This window comes from Saprolegnia diclina, assembly GCF_000281045.1.
Source record: "Saprolegnia diclina VS20 unplaced genomic scaffold supercont1.29, whole genome shotgun sequence".
NCBI classification, from domain to species: domain Eukaryota; phylum Oomycota; class Saprolegniomycetes; order Saprolegniales; family Saprolegniaceae; genus Saprolegnia; species Saprolegnia diclina.
Window position 1 is genome coordinate 149,179 of NW_008246096.1, and position 24,733 is coordinate 173,911.

Below are 24,733 nucleotides of genomic sequence, written 5' to 3' on the forward strand. Positions count from 1 at the left end.
GGGGGCTTCCTTCTTGGCGGGGGCTTCCTTCTTGGCGGGAGCTTCCTTCTTGGCGGGAGCTTCCTTCTTGGCGGGAGCTTCCTTCTTGGCGGGAGCTTCCTTCTTGGCAGGAGCTGCCTTCTTGGCAGGGGCCGCCTTCTTGGCAGGGGCGGCCTTCTTGGCAGGGGCGGCTTCCTTAGCAGCCTCCTTCGTCGGGGAGGCCTTCTTGGCAGCTTCCTTGGTGGGGGTAGCCTTCTTGGCAGCCTCCTTCGTCGGGGTAGCCTTCTTGGCAGCCTCCTTCGTGGGCGTGGCCTTGGCAGCTTCTTCCTCCTTCGGGGTCTCGACAGCCTTGGTCTCTTCTTCGGCTTGCTTGGCCTTCTTGGCGGCCGGGGCCTCCGTCGAGATGTCTTCGCTCTTGCGCTTGATGTTGATTTCGGTCGGGAGCTTGGCCGAGTTGGGCAGCGCGTTGTAGATCGGGAGCGCCATCGAGTCGTTCGTCTTGATGCTGATCGACTTGATGTTCTTCCACTTCTTCGGGACGTAGCTCACAATAATCTCCGTGCCGTCGATGATGTTGTCGACAATCTGGCTCAGCTCAAGGCCGTCGTGGGCGATCTTGACGTTGAAGCACGGGCCCGTCGAGACAAACATGGCGGTACCCGCGAGCACGCGGCGAATCGGGTCGCTGACGTTCTTGGCCGAGACGTCGACCGTGCGCGGCTGCTTCTTGGCATCGAAGAACGTCTTGCCAAGGAGCGTCTTGAGGTACGGGAGCACACGGTCGTCGGCGAGGAAGGTCGCGAACGACGCCTTGAGCTCGCGGCGGTCCTTGAACTGGCCAAAGTGCTTCTTGAGCTTCTTGATGCCCATGACCTTGGTGAGGCCGTCGACCGGGTCCTGCGCCAGCGCCTCCTTGATGCGCTTCTTGTCGGCATCCTTGACGAAGAGGCAGGCTTCGCCATCGGCGCGGATCGAGTGCGGGAGGTCGATCAAGATGGGCTTGAGCGACGACTTGGGCGGGACCGTGTTGCGCGTCACGATGAGGCTGAAGACGTTGGCGTCCTCGACGAGCGCCTGCTTGGCGGCCGACGCCCGCTTCTTCTGCAGCACCTGCTGCAGCGCCTCGACGGCCTTCGTCACTTGCTCGCGGTCGACCTGCTCCATTTTGATTATCTGGTTTTACTGGTCGGGACCAATCGCGCCCCGGGATTTTTATCCGCCCTTCGTATCCGGACACCCCGCCAGTGGTTTCTCGCCATCCAATTGGCTGGCAAACCAAACGACGCGCTTTTCACACGCTCGACCGCACGGACGTTCGCCACGTTCTGGCGACTCGTGCACTCGACCGAGGTACCCTCTTCTGTCGCGAGCGCCGATGTAGCGCGCGGACAGCGGACGCGGCAATCGCGCGCGCAGTGTACGTGCCCCCGCTTCCCGCCAAAAGATCTGAGATGAGAAAACCACACGTGTGTGTGAGCGGTGTGTGTGTTTTCCTGGCGATGTGGTTTTTACGACACGGCACGGAAATAGTGTGGCGGCGAGGCACTGCAACGGCGCCAGCGCGCGGATGTGTGTGGGATATAGTATGACTAGGCGGCGCTGCATGGAGACGGCGGTGCTGTGGACATGCGTAGAGGGGTGTTAGCAAGACGCAGCCGAGAATGCATCCTGGCTGAGTGATCGTGGGTCCACCGATGAACTAGGGAGTGACGATGACGCTGGCTTGTCAGTCGATTGCACAATGCCATTTCGCAGCTATTCCATGCCGCTGGCCACTATATTAGTGCATGGATACTTCACACTTTGCTTCCGCGACCGACGGCCACTGGGTCGTTGACCAGTTTGCGCAGCTTCACCGCAGTGGCTCCATCAAACCACACAAGTGACTTTGAGTTTATTACACTGGTGCCATGCTTCTGCTGTCGTGCTAGCCGCTAGCGCCAAGGACCACATAGGATGAAGTCTTCGCGCTGCTTGTATGACAAGCGCAAACATGCTAACGTTAGCTCGGAGCGAGACGTCGAAATGCGAGGAGCCACAGTGACGGAGCGTTCGCAATTGCAGCACGTGCAGAACGCCACCTTTGGCCTCATAGATTGATGAGCGAGACATCCGTTCCTTCCTTCTTTGGGCGTTCCACGTGTCCAATAGCAAGGTTACACTCATGCTACAATGCGAAAGCGATGGGCGGCGCCATGGTTCTTTAGCAAAATTGAAGTAAAACAATCGACACCTTCCTAGGACCGTACCGTATATACTGTTAGAAAAAGGTCCGACAACGGGTGTACCACTGCTCAAGGATGGCGTTTTGGTATGAGCTTTTTTGTTGTTCGCAGAAGTGACAATGCACAGTATTGTCATCCTTTGGCCACGTGCGTCGCGACAGCGTCCTGCGCTCGTTCGGTGGCGAAACCGGTAGCATCGCCTGGCTGCCGACGGGCATACGAAAAGCAAGTCGGTGAAGGCAACTCTTGTCGACGCAGAAGCCGACAGCACCATCTGGACGTGTGTCGCAGCTCGCATGAGACTTGCGGTTTGTATATTAGACTTGGTCTTTGTAGGTACCTGTACCATCGCAGCTGGAGTGTGAAATCTGAAACCTCTCAGATCTGATACTTTTGGGCAATTTAAACCGGCCCAACCGGCCTGGACGTGTTTTTATTCTTGATATCTTGCGTTTTGTAGGAATGTGGAATAAAAATAGTGAGGTATTCGTTTTTTGCTTCATCTTCCGAGTGCTGATGACATCCCTATTTGCAGCTCCAGGAGAACGAAGGGGAGGCCTCATGAACTCGAGCCCGCCCGCGAAACTCAGCATCGGCGTCCCGCCCGCGCGGTCCCTCTCCGAGAGCATCGCCATCAAGAAGGAGCCGGAAGACGTCTCCATGCGCAAGGACAGCATGGGCTGGATCTCGGACGACTTTATGGGCATGATCAATCACACACCGCCGGCCTTCTCGCCCGGCAGCTTGACGCTGCCATCGACCAAGCGGAATCGCAGCGGTAGCATCTCTGGGCGTCTGCTCAGTGCCTCGGACCTTGAAGAGAAGGGCTTCATTGACAGATACCAAAAGGGCGTCTTGAAGGTATTGTGTAGCCGTTGCTCACAGCCCCTAATGGCCTCCGCAGGACCTCATCATCAGCGGCGACGAGAAGCTGCAAAAGGCCCTCGAAACGTTCGAGCAAGGTGACCCGACGGCGCTTGAAGGTACGCCATTGTCTGCCATCTCACCCTCGAGCTCACGCCCTCGTAGCACTTCTCGACAGCGGCGCCTTGAACCGCAAGACGTCGGTCGACTTGCTCGACGACCTCGACCTTGGCTTCCTCAACGTTGGCTCGCTCGGCGACACGCCCAAGGAAGAGGTACCCTTTAGCCCAACCGCATGCCCGCATCTCATGATGACGCGCTACGCTAGTACACGGCCCGGCAAACGCTCGACGAGTGGGATGAGATTGGCTTTGAGCCCTTCTCGGAGATTACAAGCCGTGATTTATTGGAAGGTAGAGTGACCTCTCCCTGTCTATCAGAACTCATAGCATGTGCGTAGCGGGCGACTTTTACTCGTCGTCGCTCGGCAACTCGCTGCCAAACTCGTTGCCCTCGATGGGCATGGGCATCACGCCGCCCAACGCCTTTAGTTTTGCAGATGACTTTCTGGATCAGTCCTCCAAGGTACGACAACAAAGACTTGGTCGCAACGCTCACACCTCTCTCTAGCTGTCGAGCCCGACGTCGAGCGAGAACGTCAAGGCCGAAGACGGCAACGCCAGCATGTCGACGTCGCGGCCGATCGGCATTCCTGGCTCGGCCGCGACACAGCCGCGGCTCGGCGCGTCGGGGTTCATTGGCGGCATGGTCGGTCTCGGCGGCGGCCTCAACGACTCGGAGAAGAAGGCATTTGTGGGCGCGTACTCGCCCGAGTCGCGGCGCAAGCGCGTCGAGAAGTTTCTCGACAAGCGGCAGAAGCGTGTGTGGCGAAAGGAAGTCAAGTACGACGTGCGCAAGAACTTTGCCGACTCGCGCCTCCGAGTCAAGGGCCGGTTCGTCAAGAAGGAGGACGAGCAGTTGCTGCGCGAGTTGCTTAGTTTTACCTAGTCGTGCTTTGAACCTCATGTTGTTGTCGTTGCGGGTGTTGCGGCATCGCTCTTGTTGCACGCGCAGTCGCACGCGGTCGAGAGACAGTTGTCGAGCGTCCACGTCACTTGCAGCGCGTGCTTGGCGTGGCACTTGGCCGCACACACGACGCAGAGCTCGGCAAGGTGGCAGGTGCCGCACATGTACAGCACGCGGAGGCAGTCGGAGCGCAACGACTTGGTCGTGGTCTTGGCACTGCACTCGCTTGAGGCTACGGGACGCTGCTATACATGGTCATACTCTCGTCTTCGTACCCGAGAGCAAGCTCGTGTCGAGTGGAGGCCGCTCAATCTTGTTCAAACCCGCTGCAATGACCTGTGAACCTTTGCAAGGGCAGTTGGTGCAGCATACCTCGGTCGCCCCACACAAACGTCCGCTCGTGCCCCGCGACTGCGCCAATGACGTGGATGCCCTGCAGGAACACCTACGCAACACGCAGATATTACAAGAACGAACGTGGCAGGACGCACGCGACGAGGGTATAGAAGCGACGCGGCTCGAATGTCGTGGACTGCCGACGTGTCGGGCTGCGACCCATGGAGCCCGTGGCCCCAGACCCAGACGTCGCCGTCGACTACAAAAGTCGTGTACGACGATGATGGAAGGCGCTGAAGACGCACTCGTGATGGCGAGCGAGTGCCGCGCACCGGCGCTGACGCTCGTGATCTTTTCGCTTTTGAGCTCGTCGATGGCGCGCGGCACTTTGCTGTTCCAATTGTCGCGGTGCCCGAGCTGCCCGTGCGCGCCAAGGCCCCATGTATAGACGAACGCGCCGTTCTTTGGCGTCGGGATCGCTACCATCGTCGTGTCGACTTGGCCGACGCAAGCGACGTACCCGAGAGCGCAACGATGTGGGCGCCGCCGCATGAAATGGCTTTGATTTTCTAAATAGCACCAATAAGACGAATAAGAACGGATCGACGGTGTCGACCTTGCCACGCAACCCGCCGACGCGTGTCGGCTTGGGCTGATCTGCGCGGTCGTCACCATTGCCGAGGACGCTAGAAGAAGAGAATGTGTCGTGCGACGCTCGACGATCCAGTCGGCGGTACGTGTATTACCCGTGCTCGCCCGCGCCCCACACAAACACTTGGCGCGCGGCCAGGTTGTCTAATGTACGAATCTCAGATGCGAGCCGAGAGCATCTCTGTCACCGGTGAGCGCCACCGAAAACTCATCACCGGCACCGATCGCCGCCACAAAGAAGCGGTCAAATGCATCGAGTCGGACAGGCTCCCAGTGGTCCTCAGTCGTGCCTTTGGCGAAGTTGCTGTCCTCAACGTCTGATCGCAAAGGCGTACCGGTGCCGAGCTTGCCGTGTCGGCCGCCACCAAACGCAAAAAGCCCGTGGTGATCTGTGAGCGCCAAGACGTGCTGCCGACCGGCCGCGATCTGCGTGACGCGGAAGCTTGCGAGCGCAGCAACCACGCGCGGTGTGGCTTCAGACGCAATCGAGCCATGGCCCAAGACACCCCGGTCGCCGCGCCCCCACGAGTACACTAGACTCCATAAACCCAACGTCGTCCAAGCGTCTCGTACGTCGGTTGTGCTCGTTCATGTCTTTGGTCGCGTCCAAGGTGACCAAGGTGGACCGCTTTCGCCGCAGTATGGCGGGCTCCTGTACAAATCATCATGGTCTCCAGCAGCAGCTTGGCGCCGCTCACTTGTGCCTCGCGCTCCTTGGCCTCAGCATCTGCGTTGGCTTCCTGTGGTTTGTCTACGCACCGCGTTGACCGGTGCTTCGCCAGCTGTACCTACCGATGAGCGCAAACGAGGCGTACTCGGTCGCTGCGATGGCAATGATCTTGGAGCCGGTGAGGGGCGGGAACACGTGCATGACCGAGACCGGCACGAGCTCCTCCGTCTCGGCCGACGGTGTCGGCGCCGTGCCAAGCGCATGGTACGTGTTGTCGCCACACGCGAAAAGCTGGTGCGAGTCTAGCACGATAGAGGATCGATATTGCTCGAACCCACCTGCACCCTGTGAGGCAAAGATTGTACGAGTACCGGCGAGGAGGAGCGTATGGTATTTCCCCGACGCGACCTACGACGTCGCAGCGGTGAGAGACGAGGGCTCGTGCACGTCTTTACAGCGCGAAACTTGGCGTCGCGCTCGATCTTGGTCTTGCGCCGCGACGCGTCTTCAACGACAATTATCTCTCGCACCGGCGGCGCCACCTGCGGCTGTAGCACAGGCTCGGTCGATTGCGTGCAGAGCGCACCGCGCTCGGCGCAGCCCCAATGGTACATGATCCACTACGACCGAGAGGACTTGAGAGAAGGCGTGCGTAGCAGTCCTGTACTTGGTCGCGCGGCCCGACGACCGTCGCGTTGATGTCGCCAATGCGCCACTCTTCCTTGCGCACTTTGAGGCAGTCGCGGCAGTAGCAGCCCGTTTGGCCCGGCGAGTGCACCGTCTTGTCCGAGAGCTATGACGTGGCAGCGTAGTACGCATGCGTGCACATAGACGCGGCGTACACCCATGTATTCATTTGATGGCTTTTTCACTTCGTTCAACTTTGCTTGCAGCTGGAGGCGCGCGCGGACTTGCTTGCTAAAGTCATCCATCGCACGACCGTTATTTCCGCCAACGCTCTTGCCGGCTGCAGCTTGTATCCTCCATGTTGGCATTAAGTCACGATGCGCAAGTCGGCTGCTACCGCTTTCGTTTAGGAGCTAGGGAAGCGGCAACAAGGGACGCGAACTTGAAGGCGAAGTGCAAATGGCGTGTTTTTATCCACATCGGTCGGCGTGTCTTTGGTGAACCGATAGTGAACCGGTTGCGCATCACGCAACCTTTGCTCACCACACACGTCACAAATCGATTAAAATGAGCTGCCAGTATACAAATATCCAGTGCTGCGTGCGCCGGTCCCCCAATAGAATTAAATTTTTGACGGCCATTGAAATATAATATTTGAAAGAACCGGCGGATCTCCATTTTCCGACTCGCTCGTCGTCGACGCACGATGACGGCAAGGACGCCCTCCAAGGCGCACATGTGAGCTTGATGCAAGCGAGGGCCTGAGGTTGACGCGTGTATGTGCATGGTAGGCACGAGCTGCACAAGCGCCAGTCGCAGTCCACCACCCACGCCGTGCAGACCGAGACGGTCGCCACGCAGACCGACGCGACGGGCAACCCGGGCACGGGCAGCAAGAAGAAGAAGAAGAAAAAGAAGAAGAAGAAGAAGAGCGATACGATCAGCGAGCTCGCGAGCGAACGCGCGAGCGAGATTGGCCTCGAGGACGAGGAAGGCCATTCGGATAGTGAGGTAGAGAACCCTTGAAGATGACCGAGTAGCCGCCTATCAAGCTCCGATGTAGGACGAGTCGGTGACCGTGCTTGTGCGCAGCCATCGCTCCAACAGCGCTGAAGTCGAGATCGAGCGCAGCCAGCATGGCACTACCGTCACCGAGATCCCGTCCGAGCGCGAAGCCTACTTGAGCCTTCCGCTCTCGGTGCGTCTCGAGAAGGCGGCGTCGCACCCCGACTTTAAGGCTGGCCTTCATGGCCTTCTCGAGTGGAGCAATGCGCACCTTTCGCCGGACGTTGTCGACATCTTCTTCCAGAGCAAGGCGCTGAAGCTCCTTCTCGAGAATCTCTTCCGCGTCTGCCCCGTGCACAGCCATCTCTTTGACAGCCTCACGGCGCTCTTCGCCAACCTTTTCGCGGGCACGTACCCGTTTGAGCTCGCGGACGGCCGCAAGACGGGCAACATCAAGGCTGCGCGGCTCGTCGTCCAAAGCATCCGCTCCACTGTCGACTCGCTGCGGTCGCTCAAGCGCTACAAGGACAAGGCGCCGATGGTCGCGTCGCTCATCCCGCAGGTGTCGGCGTCGCTGACGAAGCTCATTGTGATCCACCAAGCGCAGAACGCGCTGCAGCCCTCGGACGGCTACGACCTCGCCAACAACATTCTCAAGCTCGACGAGACGCTGCAAGGCATGATTGCGACTGAGAATGCGATCCGCGGCCAGACGATCCGCGACACGTTCCGCCGCCGGGACCTGCGCGCGGACGCAGTTGCCGTCAGCGGGCAGCGCATGACATCGCTTCTGTCATTGGTCGTGCAGGCCAATGCAAAGCGTGCGACGAGCGTGGCCGCCACGCCCGAGCTGGCGCCGTCGGCTGCCGGCGGGATCCCGGCGCTGGACCTCGACGGTCAAGACGTGACGTCGATCGAAGCGCGCTTGAGCCAGCTCCACAAGGAAAAGGTCGCGCAGCTCGCGCCGTGGCAAGAGAAGAAGGACAAGGTCTCGAACGAGCTCATGGAACTCAAGCTTCTCCAAGACGAGCTCCGCAAGAAGCTCGCGGACGTCGACTCACGCCTGCACATCTTGCAGCACCTCCATGGCGACGTACGCTTTTCTATCAACGGCAGCGTGGGCTCATCCTTCAATACTGTAGATGGTCGGTGAGATGGCTGCGATTGACGCTACGTTCGAAGACGAGATTGGCCGCTTTGGCGCCGACAACATGGGAGTCGTGAGCCACCTCCAAGGCGTCGAGAAGAAGCAAGAGATTGTCGGCGCCTTCCGCGGGCTCCGCACGACGCTCGACGACCTCTCGGCGTCGGCGCTCCGGCACAAGGTGTCGGGCACGACGGCGCAGCACCTCGAAGGCGTTTTGCGCTACGTCTCGGCGCAGGCCATTTGCGTTCAGTTTACGAAGAACCGGATCGTGGACGCCGACACGAAGCGCACCAAGCTGCAGATGGAGATGCAGGCGACCGAGTCGTTGGGCGACGACGCGAGCAGCCTCGTGCAGCAGATTGCAGAGCTCAGCGCGCTCATTGCCGAAGACACGAAGAGCCTCCGCGCCGACATGGCCCGCGATACCGACCTTCGGACGCAGCTCGATGCGTTGTTGGCGACGCTGCAGAGCGAAGGCGCAAAGGACGAGGCGACGGTGAACGACGTGACGGTGGCCGAGATCCACGACCTCTTTGCCAAGATCTTTGGCGTCTATGCGCTCTACGAAGGATCGGCCGACGAGCACGATACGACCGTCGTTGAGCCCTCCGCTGCGCCGTCCGTTTTGGCGACCGAAGAAGACGAGCTTGAGATGCAGATCACGCAGGAAAACCTCGCCCGACTCGAACAAGGTACTATCTATCTATCGGTGTGCAGCCCGGTCTGACATGAATGCTTAGGGCAACGACCGACCCGAGCGGCCAAGCACTAATTCCTCACATACGGACAAGCGGAAGCCTTATATCTACTACTACTACAGTTGAGTGTTACACTTACGATTCGTTGTGGAGGAGCGAGTGGTAGCCCGATGTGATCAAGTTGATCTCTTCTTCCAGCTGGTACGTGGCGTCGGCTTCTTGCTGCAGCCGCTCCTGCAGCTGCTTGTTGCGGTGTTTGAGCGCCCGCAGGATGCTATGGTCCGTCTCGGCGCCCGGACGTCCCCTTGTCGGTGCACTGCTCCGCGGCTGCTCGTTCTCAGGTCCTCGCGACTCGATCGCTTCGGGCCCTCGCTGCTGTTGTGCTTGAGCTTGTTGTTGTACCATGGGCGGTTGTCGGAAGCCATCGTCTGTCAGCGACGGCGCGCGCGGCTACGAGAACTAGAGTCAACATTTGTGTTTCCGCCTATTGTCAAGACGACTTCGGTAGCAAAATGCGACGGGCGGTATCGGCTGGGGGTGTCGACGACCGGTGGCACCGACATGGGATGCGGCATTGGGCGAGACAACGGACGCGTCGCCGACGACGTGTACGGCAGCGGGTGCGTTGCGCCCCGGTGGACCGAGTAGTCGGCGATGATGGCGTTTTGCGATCGCTACAAACACTGCGATATGCACGGCTCGATGGACAGCGTGGTTCTGTCATACCAGCGCTTGCATCTCGGTCTCGAGCTCGAGGATGCGTTTTGAGAGCTCTTGGTTGGTCGCTTGCGTCTCGTGCAGCGTGCCTTTGAGGTCGCTCACGTGGTCAAAGTGCTGGTTCTTGAGCTCACGAATCTACTTTTGAGATGACACATTGGTGCCAAGTGGGGGTGTACAGTCTTGACGAGCACTTCGTGGTCTCGCTCCGCGTCCAGCACCTGCTGCTTGAGCGTTTGCGCCTACAAGGATCGGCCCTTGGTGTCTTGGTGAGTCCCATTCTTCGTTCACCTCGGTCGCAAACGTAGAATTGAGCTTTAGACGCCGGACGAGCGTGTCGCACCGTCGCTGAAGCGCGTCGTTGACTTGGTGCAACGTTGCAATCTGGTGTTGCAGCGCCTCCTTGATGCTCCGCTCTTCCTTGACAGTCTCTTGCACGAGCTACACATACGGTCGAGTGACTTGAACTTGGGACGGACGTCGTACATGCAGCTTGTGACGGTCGTTCGATTGAAGCGCAGCGGCATCGCGCAGTTCCTGTGCGGCCTTGGCCGTTGTCTCTTTGGCCGCGTGCGCTTGCTCCTCGACAGCCTCCAGCATGTGTTCCAAGTCCTTGATCTTGGCCTTGTCTATCGATGTCGTAGAGTGCGTGGTCGAAATCGAACAACGCTAACCCCGCTGGCTCGTCTCGCGGAGAGCGTCGACTTGGTGGTCCTTGGCCGTGAGCTCTTCCTGGAGCTCGTTGATCGTGCACGACAGCGTGTCCTGGATCTTTTGCATCTGCTCGCGGTCCCACTTGGTCTGGTGGTCCACCACTTGGCTCGTGTCGCACTCTATCGTTGTTCGAAGCGTGCCTTCTGTTCTTTGAAGAGGGAAATGCATACGGTAGGCGTATGCTGTCCGAGGCTTGGCGGCGTGCAAGTCCATCTGCGCTTGTGCGAGCTCGTCCTTCGTGATGGCAAGCTCTTCTTTGACGTGATCTAGCTCTTCCTGCAGCGACCGAATGTAAATCTAACGCATGTACATCGTCGAGCTCCATAGTGCACATGCCAAGGGACCATGTACCTGCGTGTCACTCCGCGTGGACGAGACGACCATGCTGGCATTGCCTACATGTCGCCACTTCACCAATGTGTATGCAATGGCGTCATGCGCACCGTCGATGATGGTGTTGAGCCGTTTGATCTCTCGCTCCGCGTCCTCTCGCAACTTGGCTTCTTGCTAGAACGCAAGACGATGTGCGATGCAATCACATGGGCGACGACCGTACCTTGACTTTTTCCGAGAGCACGGCGAATTTGCGACAGAGGACTTTGAGCTGCGTCGTGGCGGACGTCACGCACGTGGACGGCTCTGCCTGCACCTGCAAGCTCTCGCGCAACAGTGCGTCGTTGGTCGGGCTCGGCTTCTTGACCGTCGCGCTGCGTGTGTCCAAGTAGCCCACCTACGCTGCGTGAGACTCCGTCGCAGGCTGTGCCTGGACGCACCGGCGGGCGCTCCGTCGTGCGAATGTACGCGGGCCGCTGCTTGAGGCTCGGCGCACGCTCGGGCTGGGACGGCGCGGGCTTGGCCGCAGCGTCCACGGGCTCGGACATGGCAGAGTTGCTCGACTCGATCCTCGCGCCGAACGGTCGCGCGATAATTTTCTAGCCGCACTGCGATTGGTCACTTGCATTGCTTTGTATATATTATCTAACGATAAAAAGCGAGTGTGCTTGACTGGTATCCGGATAGGAAAGAGCCAATGACACGTCGTCGCACACTGGCCGATTTCTGCGCCGACGATGGCGGATCTTGGCTTCTTCCGCGCGTGGGCCGACGACGAGCGCATGGAGGCGCTCTACAGCTCGAGCGTACTCAACGACCATACCCTCGCCAAGCTCTGTAGCCCCTAGCAATCGTCCTCTCGTCGGCTAACGAGCTCTCCTAGGGCTCCCAGCTCTGCACTGGAGCACGCAGTGCGTCGCATACGCTGCATCCTTCGTCTCGCTCATGAGGTTGCATCACATGTAGCGGGCTACGGTACCATCCCGATGGCACGTTCGTCCAAGCGTGGCCGCCATCGTTGCTTCTGTCGCGGGACGAGCTGCCACGGCGCTTTGAGCGACGGGGCATTGAGCCAGTTCCCGTGGTCATTGACCATCTACTGGTCCATCGTCCATGCACTCCGTATATCAAAGCTAACATCTCTCGATAGACCGCGCTCGTACAAGCCCATGAGCTCGTGACGCCATCCGAGCTTCTCGAGCGATGCAATGCTAAGTCCAAACTCGGGTATGACGCTCACATTCCAATACCTACATACATCGACTCTACCTCTCGGTACAGGTGGTTCGTTGACGTCGCCGTCAAGCGGCCAATGCGTTGGGGCTGGGCGTCGCTTTGGCATGCGATAGCGGCGGAGGACGACAGTCGCCTGTCCCACGACAGCCCGTACCTGTCGCTCCCAACGCTTGCAAGCCTCGCGACACATGTGCACGCCTACGCGCTATCGACGCACGAGCCGCTGGCGCGCGTCTTTTGCCTCGGCCCTGATCACGTCACATGCGCGACCAAGGACCATGCGTTCCACATGCTGTGCCGCGCGGCGAGTCGACACGACGAGGCGTCTCCTCCGGCGCAGTTTTTGGCCGCCGTTGCCGCCGACGAACTCGACTATATCGCATTTTACCTCGTCTACACCAAGCGCGCGGTCATGCAGGCTGGGGTAGGCTACGAGATCATATATGATGGACGTTGTAGGACCGGTTATGGCTAGCTCATAAAGCTCGTCGTTCTGGATGCCACGGCCGATGCGATTGGTGACGGCGACCGCACGGTGCTGCTGCTGTACCATACCATTTCGACTGTCGAGACCGCGCTTGCCACGCTTCAGGCCCGCGTCTGGCTTGCGATGCATCGACTCTGTGCGCTTATATAGAAGCGTCTAGGTGGCCGCCGTCGCGGAAAAGGCTCTGGAGGCCAAGCGACGCGGCAGTGCGGCCGAAGCCCTCGCGCTCTGGCGCCACGCCAAGACGCTTCAAGCCGACGTTGACCAGCGCCAGAATGCGCTCGTGAACCTCCTCTCGACCAAGCACCAGCTCGGCGCCATGTCGGCGCAGGCCACGGTATTGGCGTCAAAAGTGCATGCCGTCACCCCGTTCCACGTGTGACTAGATCCTCGAAGGCTACAAGCTGGCTGCCGAGAGCCTCCGTAGCGTGCGCGCGTCCTTGCATCTCTCGACGGACGCGGTGGCCGAGACGCTGGCCGACTGGAGCGATGTCATGGACGAGCAACGGCACATGGACGACCTCCTCACTGCCCGTACGCTCCACCCTGCTTGCGTTCGTATCAACCTTGCTTTGATAGACGCAGACTACAATGTGGATGAGGCGGCGCTCGAGATGGAGCTTCTCAGTCTGGCCCCGCCAAGTCCGAGTCCCGTGGCGGTCTCAACAGCAGCGGGTCAAGCCGAGCCGGTCACAGCAGCCACGCCACCTCCAGCACCAGCAGCCGCACCGAGAACGCTGGAAGGGATCTCTAAATGAAACACTTGTATTCTTTTTTCACAGTGCGAACCCTACTACTCCTGGTCTGCGCGCTCGGCGGCCTAGGCGATATCAATCTTGACGCCGCGGCGGATCTCACCCCAACCGATGAGACGCCAGTGCTTGTCGATCCGTCGGCTCAGCGCAATCTTCTCGCCTTCCTGTGTGCACACGGGCTGCGTAAGCAAGATCTTGGCCAGATCCTGCTTGACGGCAATGATCTTGGCACCTGTCGTCGTCGAGCCAATGTTGATCATGAGCACTTCGGCCTTCGTGAGCTTCTGGACCTTGGAGGCCTTTGAGCCCTCCGACGTCTTGACACCGAGGAGGCGGCGGAGGAGGTAAAAGTTGATTTCGAGCTCTGTGAAGATGTCGGGCAAGCTGCCCTTGAGGCCAAGCACCTGGCCGACGAGGCGATCCGACCGCGTGAGCGTCGGGTCGATGAGCGTACCGACACCAATGAGACCGCCGGGCACCGCGTACTGCAGCTCGTTGTGCTCGGCCTTGAGCGACACGATGCGCGAAAAGATCGGCGTGCACTGCACCTTGCCATCTTCGTCCTTCGAGTAAATACCGGGGCGGACTTCAATCTCGTCGCCAATGCGGAGAACGCCCTGGAGGATCGACCCACCGGCGACACCACCCTGGAGGTTCTCCACGTCCTGGCCGGGCTTGTTGACGTCAAACGAACGAATGACAATGAGCTTGGGCTTCGAGACAAAGTCGCGGCGCGGGATCGGAATGTTGCGCACAATGTACTCGCAGACCACGTCAATGTTGTACTTCAAGACGGCCGAGATCGGGATGATCGGCGCGTCGTGGGCGACCGTACCAGCGACAAACTGCTTGACCTGCTCGTACTGGGCCTTGGCCGCGTCCGGCTTGATCAAGTCGACCTTGTTCTGGAGAATGATAATGTTCTGGAGGCGCATGATTTCGACAGCGGCCAAGTGCTCCGACGTCTGCGGCTGCGGGCACGGTTCGTTACCAGCAACCAAAAGGAGCGCGGCGTCCATGACGGCGGCACCGTTCAACATGGTCGCCATGAGAATATCGTGGCCCGGGCAATCGACAAAACTCACGTGGCGCTGGAGCGCCCACGTCACGCCCTTCTCGTCCGTGAAGCGGTCCGGCTTGGAGCTGCCAAAGGCAGAGTACATGGGGCCCGTCGGCGCCTCGTCCGCCTTGGCCGGCGCGGGCTCCGAGCGGTAGATCTTGGCGTTGGCATACCCGAGCTTGATGGTAATGTTACGCTCGAGCTCGTTCTTGAAGCGCACAGTCTGCACGCCCGAGATGGCCTTGACGACCGTCGACTTGCCGTGGGCGACATGGCCGATCGTACCAATGTTGATGGTCGCCTGGCGCGAGATGACCTCGGGCGTGAGCGGCGTGAGCGTCTTTGGGTCGAGCGCCGAGAGGTCCTGGACGGCCAGCTGCGAGTTGTTCATCGTCGAGGCTTGCGAATATGACTGGACGAAGGCGTAGTCAATGCTATCTCAGCCACTGAAAATCCCCGAAACCCACCATGTCCGGATGGACTTTACCGGATGACGGAATTTGATTGTGGCCGACCGCGCGGCCGAAGCGACAGGGCCGACGTGGCGCCGTCGCCTCGCCGGCCGGGTTGTGCTTGGCGGCCCAGCGAAGCGGCGCAGACGCTTCTTCCATCTCGGTCAAATGTGCTTGTGGGCGATAGCGGTCGTAGAAGCGAGGCCATCGCGTTCGTATGGCCTTGGCATGTGCGGAGGAAGACGACGTGGGCATGACGCACGGCAACAACCCTGCGGCAACAGCATCTCTCGCCAGTCCAAGAAGGTCTTGTAGCAGCATGCCATAGGAATCTTCGCGGCAATGCAGTATCGCACGTGCCTGGCTCGACCCGATGGCAAACACAACGAAGTCGAAAGGCCCATCATGTTATGCAGAGACCACAGTCTAGAGACCGTGGTCTGCCATGCGAGTACTGTAGCAAAAGACGCACTCGGTACTTGTCCTTAGAGAAGCGGCGATGCTTTCCGCTTGCTCGAGATGACGTTGTACATGGCTGCGTCCACGAGCCCCATGACCTAGTTCATAAGCTCAGTCGAGATGCATGAACCAAGATAAGCAGTAGTATGTACGGTGAAGACGCCGCCGACGATGGCGCAGACGCTGGTCAGGAACGGGACGAGTCCCTTCTGCGTCTGCTCGATGCGAAACTTGATGGGCGAGAACTCGTATGCAAACGTAATGCGCGGGAGCCCCTTCTGCCCCGTCGGCGTCATCTCCAGAAAATGCTCGGTCGCCGAGTACTGGTTGGACTTGATCTCGTCGCCGTTCAAGAACGAATAGTCGGTCGAGACAACCTACAGAATAGACAATCGTAACCACAGTTGGTAAGCTCGAGTGGCGGACCTTGAGAAAGTACTGGTACGCGCCGCGCGTGCCCTCGGCAAGGTGCTTGACGCGCGCGTTGAGAGGGTTCTTCATGTTCTACACATCGTGTTAAAAGGAGTCGAGCGCATGACGACGTACGGGGTACTCTTGGCCAAACGTGAGCGCGTGGATCGTGTGCGAGTTGTCAAAGACCTTGAACGTCGAGTCCAAGACATCGTCCGCGACAAGGTACCCGCTTTGAAAGATCTTGGACGGCGCGAAGTAAAACTTGCCAGCGACCTAATGCCCTCGCACGCATGCGAATGCGATCGTCTTTGCGGAGAGGGTACCTTGGCGACGTCCAGATGGCCCGTGATGCGGCAGCCTTCCTTGATGTCGCCCTTGAGGATAGACTCCAAGTCGGCGTTCATGCACTAGAGAGTGGCTCAACATTCGGCGAGCTTTCGACGCGTAGGAATATACCTGCACCACGTTGTGCAAGCTCGGGAGCGCCCAGTTGCGACGAACGTACGCGCTCTTGACGTCCTCGCACGTGTTGCAGCACTAGAGATAACGTGACGTGGCTACAAAGGCACTGCGTGACGGTGGCCGTACCTCGCCCGGATCGCCGGCGCCGTAGCAGTTGCCGCACTTGGAGCTACTCTTCGTTAGACCTCTTGGTACATGTAAAGGTGATACAGCGTACCCGTCGGATTGAACGGCGAGTTGCGACTCGTTGACAAGCGCACCACCAATCTAGCGGACACCGAGAGGTCAGGAGCACAGCCCTCATCATTGGGCATCCACCGTTTCTTTGATCTTTTCGCCAATGGCGTTGCCTACACACTCGCGAGATGATGGCTGTGCATGTAGAAGCGTTCGCTGTACCCTGAAGGTCCAAGCGCGTCTTGTGAATGTTGTCGATGACGTCGAGCTAGACATGCAATGCTCAGGAGGTGCAAGGAGGAAGAAGCGCATGACGTACTTGAACGCGGCCGGCAAGATCCGCATGTTCGATGGAGACGATCTGGCAGGGCATGCTACATGGAGCGTCGCACCTTCTTCACCGGTAGCGCGTATCGTACCGAGGAAACGCAATGTCAAAGTTGATCGAGAGATTCACATTGCGCGTGCCATCCACATACATCTTGTCGACCGTATCCTACGCACACATGTGAGCCCTATCGCTAGAGAGCAGCGCCGGGTCACGCACCACGGCCAAGTGGTAGGCAAGCTCCGAGAAGAAGAGGTAGGCCATGAGGATGAAGGCGCAGAGCGAGACTAGCCACAGCAGCATGAGACCATCGTGGCATCGAGGGTAGCGAGGTCGTACAGAGGCCGCCCTGGGTCGTGCGGACCTTGAACTCTTCGAGCGTCTTGGGGTTTGCGTCGAAGCCCTTGATCTTCTGCCACATCGACGCCATGCTGTTCGTCGTTCGGCGCTTCCGAGCGGAACACGTAAGTGCTCGAAGTCGAATTTGGTACCTACGAACTTCGTAATTGAGCTAAAAACACTCAAGTCCATTTGATTTTTGATTCGACTAAGAAATCAACCCACAGAAAGCCAAACGCACAATGTGACCGCAGGAGCGCGACAGTCGAGGCGACTGACTAGACGATTAACGGCCGTCGTCTCGTACATCTCTGCCCTTCGGTTTCACATTTGACACGTAGGAAGCAATATGCACCTCGCGCTTTGGCTCCTTGTGCTGCTGGTCGCGATGGCCGTCGACGCGATCGCCAATGGCTGTGAGCAGTGTCGTCTCACGGGACAGTGCGCGCAAGCAGCATACCACAACGTATCGGGCCACTACTGCGGCGAGTACCTTTCGCACAACGACAACTCGACTGTCTTGTGCTGCTGCCCCACCGGTCGTCTCTGCAACGCCACCACGACCACCTGCAACTGCGCCAGGCCCACCACGACGAACGAAGCTACGGTCACAACACCACTGGTCTGCCTGGCAGCGTTCTTTCTCGTCTTCTTCAGCGGGCTCATCTGGTGCAGCAGCCAGCGCAGCACGGCAGTGCACGATGCATCGTCCTACGTCCTCTACAAAGACACCGACTCGACGGAATCGTCGGCGCGCGAGAGCGAGATCGGTGACTTTATCGGCAGCCACAACGACAACGCGAGCAAGCAACTCAAGGTCCAGTAGCACACGCGCGGTGGGCTCGTCGCGTTAGACTTTGTATGGTTGGCTGTCGTGCATCGAGTCCAACTTCGTTCCTTTTCCTCGTATGTACACTGTCGTACTTGGTGTCAGGCGGTCGGTGCATGCGGTGCAGACTGGTCGACAACTTTGTTGGGTGGTGGAAGAGACCGGAGCGCGTCAACGTGAGCGGTCGACTATGAGTGATAGGGTCGTCGTGTCGTGCACCCAATTGGACGATGGCACTTGAAGTGCGACTCGTCTCGTCGCGCGACTAAACTATTCTACTAGAAAACCGCGCCGTCGCTGCCAGCCTTGGCCGTAGCGAATGCATCCATGCTTCAATGCCACGCGTATATACACCCGAGCAGCTGGTGCAACGTTGCAAAAGACGTCCGTATTGGCGGCTTCACGCGCGTTCGCCACCAGCCCTGCTACGCCACTCGGATGCAACGCCCAGCCAAACGTTCACGGAAGTCGCCGTTAAATAAGGATCTACTTGGATGAAGCGGGTAGCACTACCTACGTCTATGCTCGTTGCAGCAAGCGCTAAAAGAGCGTGGTCACGACCATGAGGAAGAGACCGAGGAGCAAGAGCTTGAACGCGAGGTCTTTGTCTGGCACCGCCTTGGTCTTCTTCTTCTTCTTCTTCTTCGTGAGCGGCGCCGTCGCGGGTGACGGTGCCAGCGAGAGGTTGAGGTCGACGTGTGTTTGGTCGCACACGACGTGGCTCGGCAGCGCTGCGTCCATGAGCGCGAGGCGCGGACATGTGTCAAGCGACGGCTTGGACGTGGCCGTCGCGATGACGAGGAAGCCGACGCAGGCCATGAGCACGAGGAGGCTCCGCGGGACGTCGTACAGCAGCATGTATGAGGCGCCGATCGAAATCGAAAATGGACGCTTCCTCGTTGGGTTCCAACCGGTGTCGCAGTCGAGTGATACAAACGCCGAGATCATGTCTCGTATCCGGATAGTCCGGTATATCTTCCGGTTGGCACCGTTTCGGCGCTAATTTGAGGCCCTTTGCCGCGCCAAAATGGTGGCGTTCAAGGTCTCCAGGTCCTATCTTGGGCTCATGGGCAGTACGAGCTATCGATGGACTTATGACCTTGAGACTATGGTAGACGAACCCTCGAGACGCGCAGGCCATCGGGTGGCATGAACTATCACTGTGGCAGAGCGAATTTCGGAATGCATTGGTTACGCCACGACGATCAATCAAGCTGGCTGGATCGCATTCGGCGAGGCTACTGTGACCGCCACTATAATCACCCCGCAGCCAGCCTTTCAACAACGTAGCAGGTGCAAGAGCAAAGGCTCCGGCTCGCTCTAGCTACTGTATATTTAAAGGAGCTTTGGTTTCGACACTGCACAAGTAAGTTGGCGCTGTGCAGCTGGACTACAAGTGACCACCACGAACTGCAGAGCTCCGGACCATCACCTACTTGAGCTGGAGCGTGAAGGATGAGGATACCGAATATAGCCTCGGTCCGCCATCCTCCTCATCGCTTGGGCTGCGCTTGCACTTGGCGCTACAAAGCTGCACTTGCTCGATTTCGCAAAACAACCCTGTGCAATACTCTGTAATCGTATATTTCGATATTTGCTTTCAGAGGTACTTGCACTTCCAACACACCATGGACACGGAGCCGAAGAAGAAGAAGCGCCGATGCGTCTCCAAGGCCGAGCGCTTGGCCAAGCGCATGCAAGCAGTCTCACTGCAGGAAGACGAGAAGTTGGCGCAGGTCGAGGCGCTCTGCGCGACCGACTCGAGCCAAGACTGGGACGCCGCCCATCGGCTGGCCACGTCGCCGACGACGCGCGCGGCCTTCCTCGCGATCTTGCTCCAGAAGCACCAAGCCAAGGCTGCCGCACACTACACACGCCGGTGGGATCCGCCAGAGGATCTCTCGCGGCTGCTGGAGAACGATCGTGTCCTGGCGGCGTTGCACGCCCATGCCGCGACGGCCGCGACCTTTCTGAGCGCGTGGCGCGATGCGCCGGTTCCGCCCGCAGCGCTGCGCACGCTTCTCCTCGACTTTGTGCTGCCATGGATCGAGCGCAAGGAAGACGCGCCACTGCAGATCCTACTGCACCAGTTTGCCGCGCTCAAGTGGCGCCTCCTGGACCACGCGCTCGTGACCACGCAGGGCCAGCACCTCGTCAACCAGTTCGCTCACGTCGTACGCAGCCTCTACGACGAGCCCGAGATCGCGCGACCACTGACTCCGTGGCTCGAGACAGTCTCGGCTCCGATCGACGTCCATCCTCGCGAATATGTGCGCAAGCAGGTGGAAGATGTCTTGCAGCGCGTCTGGCCCGACGCGCGCGTCCACCTCTTTGGTTCGTCCGTCACTGGCCTCTGCGCGCCCGACAGCGACGTAGACCTCTGCGTTCTCGTGCCATCGGCGCCCGGGCGCTTTGCCGACTCGGTTGCTCTCGCCGTCGATATGCACGAGCACCTCTCGCTCTACCTGCCATCACCGCACTCAATGGTCGTCAAGAACGCGCGCATCCCCGTCATCAAGATGCACTTGCATGGTCTCGATGTGGACATTTGTATCAACAACACGGCCGCGCTCTGGAACTCGCAGCTGCTCGTGGCCCTCTTCATCGCGTACCCTGCCCTGCGCCCGCTCTGTGTGTGTCTTCGGTCGTGGGCCGCGCGCCGGTCGCTGCTCAAGTCGTCAACGTGCTCGCATTCGCTCTCGCCGTACGCCTTTGTCTTGCTCATCGTGTACTGGCTCCAAGTGCGCGGGTACCTTCCGTTCGTTGATGTGTCCTTCGACGACAGTCTGTCGGTTCCCATCGCACGTATCGATGACGCGATCGCGTCCGCGCTGGACGAAGCGCTGCCGCCATCCAAGACGCTCGCGACGACAGCAGTGCCGTCGCTGCTCGTCAACTTTTTCGTCTTTTACGCGGCCGACTTTGCCAACAACACGGACATTGCGTCCCTCCGGCGCTGCGCTTTGCACAAGCCCAAGCCCAATGGCACGCTCCATCTCGAGGACCCGATTGAAGTCGACCGCAACTTGGGCACGTACCTCAACAAGCTCTCGCAGCGCACGCTGCGCCTCGAGTTTGTGCGCGCGTGCGTCTTGGTGCACCAGGCGTTGCATCCCGAGACAAATGTCGCGCGCGAGGCGGTCGGAAGCCTCTACTTTGGACGCGATGCGAGCCTTCCAGTGCCGACGCGGTCGGTTCTCGACGTCTTGATGCGACCGCGCGCATCGCATCACTTTGGCTGGAGCATGGCCGGAGATATGATTGCGTCCGAAGCGTTCACAACGGTTGTCGTCACGGCGCTCGACGCGTTTCCAAGTCTGGCCGGCGTCGATGTCGTCGGCGTCGACTGCGAAGGCGCCAACCTCGGCCGGTCCGGGTCGCTCACCCTCGTCTCGCTTGCGATCGGGCCGATCGTGTACCTCGTGGACGTACTCACCAACCCATTACTTCTTGGCCCTCTCAAGCTTTTGCTCGAGAGCCGATCGATCGTCAAGGTCCTGCATGACTGCCGGAAAGACAGTGACGCGCTGCTTCACACGGCAGGTATTTCGCTTACCCACGTCTTCGACACGCAGGTAAACTGTGCGCTGGTCCGTGTGAACGCTCAATGTACTTCTGCAGGTCGCCCATGCAGTGCTGCACCAGCTGCGCAAGCCCGCGGCCAAGGACGATGGCCGCCATCTCGTGGTACGCACCCTTTTCGACGGTGGGCGAGTGCAAGCTTGTTGCGTAGGGACCAAGCGCCAGTGTCATTGCGCTCGACAATGCCAACCACGAATGCGTCGCGTACGCGGATGTGTTGAGCCACTATTTGTCACTGCCGCCGTCGCGCGTCAAGGCCAGCGTGAAGGAAGCCATGACGAGTGACGACGCGACGTGGACGCGCCGGCCTCTCTCCGCCGACCTCCTCGAGTATGCCGCGATGGATGTTGCCTATCTGAGCGTCTTGCACCGCCTCATGACCCATGCGCTTGGCCCGCACATGGGCTTGTGTGACGCGCGTGCGGCTGCGTATCTCGGCTGCCGCGACTGGAGCTTTGCACCAACGCGACTGGTTGGCGCCTCTGTGCCTGGGTTCATTCACAACATTACGTCCAAGTATGTGTACGTGACACTGTCGCCGTCCACGGTCGGGCTTCTCTCGACGACCGACGCGGTCAAGGCACCGGTCAGCGACGACATGCAAAAGCTGGCGGTGGGCGACGCGATCACTGTCGAGGTCGGCCACGACCGCAGCGTCAAGTGGATCTAAGACCGCCAAACTTCTTTGATCGTAATCGTAGTACGGTTGTGCATTAGGTCGAGGCTTTGGACGATGCGTCGCCGTCGTTAAATATTTCGTGGAGTGCGCACCGGTTGAGCATTTGGTGTTTGAGCAGCAGTTGTCGCCGGTTGATGTGCGCGTCAAAGGTGTTGATGCGCGACGAGAGCACTTCTTCGCGGATGTCGGTCTGCAGCGCCTTGAGGATCTCGACCATGCTCGGCCGCGCTTTCGGGTCGTCATCGAGGCAGCGCGAAATGAGCGCGTGCCGCTTGGGCGGACACGTCGACGGAATCGTCGGTCGGCGCACGCCACGCGCGACCTGGGCCATGATGTCGATCGTGCTCATGCCGTCGCAGTCAAAGTACGGGTCCTTGCGCGACTCGAGCTCAATGAGGACAATGCCAAAGCTGTAGCAGTCGACCGGTGTGCTGTACGGCGTCTCGCGCAGAATCTCGGGGGCGAGCCAGTACGGCGTGCCGACCATGGTGCGGAGGCACTCTTCCATGTGAATTTGCTTGGATTCGCCAAAGTCCGACACTTTGCAGGCGTACGTCGCCGAACAGAGGAGGTTGGCGCTCTTGAGATCGCGGTGGATGATGTTGCTGTGGTGCAGATACGCCATTCCCTAGTCAACACATCTCAGCTAATGTGTTGAGGGAGAGCGCAAACCTGCGCGGCGTCGTTGGCGATCTGTAGCAAGGGATCGTTCCACTCGAGCGTCATGGACGACTGCAGGAGCGAGTGCACGTCGCCTTTCTCCATGTACTCGAGCACGATGCAAAGGTTCGAGATCGAGTCGATGCTGGCGCCAATGAACTGGACGACGTTCGGGTGGCGGAGACCCGCGAGGAGCTCAACGTGCGCCTTGAACTCGACAATGGTCTCGCGCGTCAAGACGCTCAGCCTACGACCATACGATGTGAGTTGCAACACTTTGGTGATGGCGTCTACCGCTTGATGGCGACGCGGAGACCCGTGTACTCGCCGCGCACAACATCGCCTTTCACGTGCTCGCTCACGAGCTCGTGGAGCGTGAGCTCTTCAAACGGGATCGACACGTTGTGCAAAAACTCGTTCTCGGGCGACTTGGCGTGCAGCAGCTAATGCATCAAACATCCTTGGTACCGTCGTCCTCGAACGCACGAGGGACGTACTTCTTGGAGCAGCTGCTGTTCAATGGGGCCGACGCGGCCGCGGGTCGCGAGCTGCTGGCGGTTGACCGTGACACCGTGTTTGAGCGCCGTATTGACGCGTTCGGCGTCCATCTTGGAGTAAAACGTGTAGCGCGCGGCGCGGTCGAGGAGGTAAAACGCCACCAGCGTGAGCACAATCGGGAGGCAAATCGCAAAGACGAACGCGACAAAGTTCATCGACATGAAGATCTCGTACGAGCCGGCGTTGATTTTCCAGTTGATGACGTACACAAGCGCGGCCGAGAGCAGGACGAGAATGACCTACCCCTCGTCGTCATCAGCCACACTTGACTCGATCGTACCTGGGGAAAATCGAGCTTGAGGCTCAGGCTGAACAGAATCGTGTCGGCGACCGCGTTGCACGCAAAGATGATCGAGATGTACTCGTTGAGCATGTCAATGTACTCGAGGCGCCACGCGGCCAGGGTCGTGGACCCGTTGTTGTCGACCCAGTACGCGGGCGCGGGTACGTTCCTGCCACACGTTTGATGTTGGCTCCACGCGTTGCGCTCGGTTTGGGATCGCTGGAAGACTGTGCCAAGGTAGATGAGCTTGCCCGTGCAATAGAGCGTCACGACGAGCGTCATGCAGTGCTTCCAATAACGACGGGCCCAGTACATGAGCAGCTTGCTCTTGCCCCACGAATTGAGGAGGCGGAACGGGATGAGCGCAAGGCCGAGAGCGAACGGAAAGTACATGAAATGCACGACAAGCAGATCCTCGCTCGCGAGGTACTCGAGGCCATGGAGGCCCTTGTAGTACCCGTCGTAGTTGACGAGGCCGCTGGGCGTCAATCGCGGCGACGCGCACGTCCACCAGACTGAGAAGACCAAGTGCGAGCCAAAGACGAGCGCTAGAATAAACTGCGACTGCCCGATCGCTTGCTGGCTCACGTCCATCTGATAGAGCTCCTCGGTGCGCGGGTTCCGGAATCGATTCGAGAACGGCAAGAGAAGGCTAGGCGCGTCGGGGCGCATGGACGCTGTCGTTGTGAGCGGCCCACGGAGCGACTTGACCTCGCTCTCGAGGGCGGCGCTGCCTTGTCGCTTGCTCGAGAGATGCATGGGCGTCTCGAGCGAGATGGCTACATGGTCCGAGTTGCTCGAGCTGTCCATGTCGCTCTGTATCCTTGGCGTCTCCACCATGTCATGCTCTAAGGGCAGGCGCTTGGCCCAGAGCGACCGCGGGTTCGTGCAGAGCCGCCGAAGCATCGCCGCTTGCTGGTCCAAAGGCTTCTGTCCCGGCGCAGGTGGGAGTAATGCTGGCGTGTAAAATACAGAAAACTC

General features: G+C 59.4%; 12 protein-coding genes across 12 annotated transcripts in view; 5 read left to right on the forward strand and 7 right to left on the reverse strand.

Annotated features, from left to right (window-relative positions):
* SDRG_09122 (hypothetical protein) overlaps positions 1 to 1,143 on the reverse strand; it is a gene marked incomplete at both ends in the record, with an annotated part of 1,521 nt that extends 378 nt beyond the window's left edge. Inside the window, one exon of the mRNA XM_008615036.1 lies at positions 325 to 1,143. Coding sequence (XP_008613258.1) covers positions 325 to 1,143 — 819 coding nt within the window. The remainder of the gene's footprint in view (positions 1 to 324) is intronic.
* Positions 1,144 to 2,734: 1,591 nt separating this feature from the next.
* SDRG_09123 (hypothetical protein) lies at positions 2,735 to 4,111 on the forward strand. The gene is made up of 6 exons (XM_008615037.1): positions 2,735 to 3,065; positions 3,109 to 3,187; positions 3,234 to 3,343; positions 3,397 to 3,481; positions 3,529 to 3,653; positions 3,699 to 4,111. The coding sequence occupies exons 1-6, from the start codon at positions 2,766 to 2,768 to the stop codon at positions 4,074 to 4,076; spliced, it is 1,077 nt and encodes a 358-aa protein (XP_008613259.1). The 5' UTR covers positions 2,735 to 2,765; the 3' UTR covers positions 4,077 to 4,111.
* On the reverse strand, positions 4,088 to 6,685 carry SDRG_09124 (hypothetical protein; the record flags this gene model as incomplete). Its single annotated transcript, XM_008615038.1, has 14 exons — positions 4,088 to 4,326; positions 4,370 to 4,420; positions 4,467 to 4,539; positions 4,586 to 4,689; positions 4,736 to 4,909; positions 5,270 to 5,371; positions 5,417 to 5,614; positions 5,655 to 5,733; positions 5,780 to 5,832; positions 5,874 to 6,053; positions 6,123 to 6,159; positions 6,207 to 6,371; positions 6,419 to 6,544; positions 6,594 to 6,685. Coding segments are annotated over 14 exons (1,670 nt in total), but the record flags the coding sequence as incomplete, so codon positions are not given.
* A 399-nt stretch (positions 6,686 to 7,084) lies between these two features.
* SDRG_09125 (hypothetical protein) lies at positions 7,085 to 9,302 on the forward strand (the record flags this gene model as incomplete). The annotated part of the gene is made up of 5 exons (XM_008615039.1): positions 7,085 to 7,116; positions 7,170 to 7,389; positions 7,442 to 8,476; positions 8,526 to 9,222; positions 9,271 to 9,302. 5 exons carry the CDS (start codon positions 7,085 to 7,087, stop codon positions 9,300 to 9,302), a joined length of 2,016 nt encoding a protein of 671 aa, XP_008613261.1.
* Positions 9,303 to 9,320: 18 nt separating this feature from the next.
* Positions 9,321 to 11,540, reverse strand: SDRG_09126 (hypothetical protein; the record flags this gene model as incomplete). Its single annotated transcript, XM_008615040.1, has 12 exons — positions 9,321 to 9,678; positions 9,729 to 9,902; positions 9,955 to 10,083; positions 10,125 to 10,187; positions 10,237 to 10,386; positions 10,432 to 10,574; positions 10,620 to 10,778; positions 10,830 to 10,956; positions 11,011 to 11,054; positions 11,103 to 11,166; positions 11,216 to 11,389; positions 11,433 to 11,540. The coding sequence occupies 12 exons, from the start codon at positions 11,538 to 11,540 to the stop codon at positions 9,364 to 9,366; spliced, it is 1,650 nt and encodes a 549-aa protein (XP_008613262.1). The 3' UTR covers positions 9,321 to 9,363.
* Positions 11,541 to 11,713: 173 nt separating this feature from the next.
* On the forward strand, positions 11,714 to 13,504 carry SDRG_09127 (hypothetical protein). Its single transcript, XM_008615041.1, has 9 exons — positions 11,714 to 11,829; positions 11,876 to 11,903; positions 11,959 to 12,094; positions 12,143 to 12,219; positions 12,274 to 12,652; positions 12,704 to 12,826; positions 12,876 to 13,052; positions 13,102 to 13,249; positions 13,295 to 13,504. The coding sequence occupies exons 1-9, from the start codon at positions 11,730 to 11,732 to the stop codon at positions 13,471 to 13,473; spliced, it is 1,347 nt and encodes a 448-aa protein (XP_008613263.1). The 5' UTR covers positions 11,714 to 11,729; the 3' UTR covers positions 13,474 to 13,504.
* A 31-nt stretch (positions 13,505 to 13,535) lies between these two features.
* Positions 13,536 to 14,921, reverse strand: SDRG_09128 (eukaryotic translation initiation factor 2 subunit 3; the record flags this gene model as incomplete). The annotated part of the gene is made up of 1 exon (XM_008615042.1): positions 13,536 to 14,921. The coding sequence occupies one exon, from the start codon at positions 14,919 to 14,921 to the stop codon at positions 13,536 to 13,538; it is 1,386 nt and encodes a 461-aa protein (XP_008613264.1).
* A 375-nt stretch (positions 14,922 to 15,296) lies between these two features.
* On the reverse strand, positions 15,297 to 17,310 carry SDRG_09129 (hypothetical protein). Its single transcript, XM_008615043.1, has 14 exons — positions 17,162 to 17,310; positions 17,042 to 17,109; positions 16,914 to 16,990; positions 16,814 to 16,868; positions 16,717 to 16,762; positions 16,636 to 16,667; positions 16,535 to 16,584; positions 16,444 to 16,486; positions 16,312 to 16,392; positions 16,179 to 16,262; positions 15,988 to 16,128; positions 15,868 to 15,945; positions 15,594 to 15,818; positions 15,297 to 15,539 (listed from the first exon to the last, which is right to left on the reverse strand). Exons 1-14 carry the CDS (start codon positions 17,250 to 17,252, stop codon positions 15,468 to 15,470), a joined length of 1,143 nt encoding a protein of 380 aa, XP_008613265.1. The 5' UTR covers positions 17,253 to 17,310; the 3' UTR covers positions 15,297 to 15,467.
* A 200-nt stretch (positions 17,311 to 17,510) lies between these two features.
* Positions 17,511 to 18,060, forward strand: SDRG_09130 (hypothetical protein; the record flags this gene model as incomplete). Its single annotated transcript, XM_008615044.1, has 1 exon — positions 17,511 to 18,060. One exon carries the CDS (start codon positions 17,511 to 17,513, stop codon positions 17,985 to 17,987), a length of 477 nt encoding a protein of 158 aa, XP_008613266.1. The 3' UTR covers positions 17,988 to 18,060.
* A 357-nt stretch (positions 18,061 to 18,417) lies between these two features.
* SDRG_09131 (hypothetical protein) lies at positions 18,418 to 18,901 on the reverse strand. Its single transcript, XM_008615045.1, has one exon. The coding sequence runs from the start codon at positions 18,846 to 18,848 to the stop codon at positions 18,531 to 18,533; it is 318 nt and encodes a 105-aa protein (XP_008613267.1). The 5' UTR covers positions 18,849 to 18,901; the 3' UTR covers positions 18,418 to 18,530.
* Positions 18,902 to 19,538: 637 nt separating this feature from the next.
* SDRG_09132 (hypothetical protein) lies at positions 19,539 to 22,346 on the forward strand. The gene is made up of 3 exons (XM_008615046.1): positions 19,539 to 21,565; positions 21,612 to 21,677; positions 21,724 to 22,346. The coding sequence occupies exons 1-3, from the start codon at positions 19,619 to 19,621 to the stop codon at positions 22,240 to 22,242; spliced, it is 2,532 nt and encodes an 843-aa protein (XP_008613268.1). The 5' UTR covers positions 19,539 to 19,618; the 3' UTR covers positions 22,243 to 22,346.
* On the reverse strand, positions 22,286 to 24,658 carry SDRG_09133 (TKL/DRK protein kinase; the record flags this gene model as incomplete). Its single annotated transcript, XM_008615047.1, has 5 exons — positions 22,286 to 22,879; positions 22,924 to 23,158; positions 23,206 to 23,354; positions 23,409 to 23,708; positions 23,750 to 24,658. The coding sequence occupies 5 exons, from the start codon at positions 24,656 to 24,658 to the stop codon at positions 22,286 to 22,288; spliced, it is 2,187 nt and encodes a 728-aa protein (XP_008613269.1).
* Positions 24,659 to 24,733: the final 75 nt, after the last annotated feature.

What these genes read in the sequence shown, in the direction of transcription:
- SDRG_09132 (XM_008615046.1), top strand. Translation starts at nt 19,619, where the DNA reads ATGGACACGGAGCCGAAGAAGAAGAAGCGCCGATGCGTCTCCAAGGCC. An exon ending in CCCACGTCTTCGACACGCAG is followed by an intron (nt 21,566 to 21,611) that starts GTAAACTGTGCG and finishes GTACTTCTGCAG; the next exon opens with GTCGCCCATGCAGTGCTGCA. An exon ending in ACGATGGCCGCCATCTCGTG is followed by an intron (nt 21,678 to 21,723) that starts GTACGCACCCTT and finishes CTTGTTGCGTAG; the next exon opens with GGACCAAGCGCCAGTGTCAT.
- SDRG_09131 (XM_008615045.1), bottom strand. Translation starts at nt 18,848, where the DNA reads ATGCTGCTGTACGACGTCCCGCGGAGCCTCCTCGTGCTCATGGCCTGC.
- SDRG_09129 (XM_008615043.1), bottom strand. Translation starts at nt 17,252, where the DNA reads ATGGCGTCGATGTGGCAGAAGATCAAGGGCTTCGACGCAAACCCCAAG. An exon ending in GCTTGCACAACGTGGTGCAG is followed by an intron (nt 16,263 to 16,311) that starts GTATATTCCTAC and finishes GCCACTCTCTAG; the next exon opens with TGCATGAACGCCGACTTGGA. An exon ending in CGTACCAGTACTTTCTCAAG is followed by an intron (nt 15,819 to 15,867) that starts GTCCGCCACTCG and finishes TCTATTCTGTAG; the next exon opens with GTTGTCTCGACCGACTATTC.
- SDRG_09127 (XM_008615041.1), top strand. Translation starts at nt 11,730, where the DNA reads ATGGCGGATCTTGGCTTCTTCCGCGCGTGGGCCGACGACGAGCGCATG. An exon ending in CCATACCCTCGCCAAGCTCT is followed by an intron (nt 11,830 to 11,875) that starts GTAGCCCCTAGC and finishes GAGCTCTCCTAG; the next exon opens with GGCTCCCAGCTCTGCACTGG. An exon ending in GGACGACCTCCTCACTGCCC is followed by an intron (nt 13,250 to 13,294) that starts GTACGCTCCACC and finishes TTGCTTTGATAG; the next exon opens with ACGCAGACTACAATGTGGAT.
- SDRG_09123 (XM_008615037.1), top strand. Translation starts at nt 2,766, where the DNA reads ATGAACTCGAGCCCGCCCGCGAAACTCAGCATCGGCGTCCCGCCCGCG. An exon ending in ACCAAAAGGGCGTCTTGAAG is followed by an intron (nt 3,066 to 3,108) that starts GTATTGTGTAGC and finishes TGGCCTCCGCAG; the next exon opens with GACCTCATCATCAGCGGCGA. An exon ending in TGACCCGACGGCGCTTGAAG is followed by an intron (nt 3,188 to 3,233) that starts GTACGCCATTGT and finishes ACGCCCTCGTAG; the next exon opens with CACTTCTCGACAGCGGCGCC.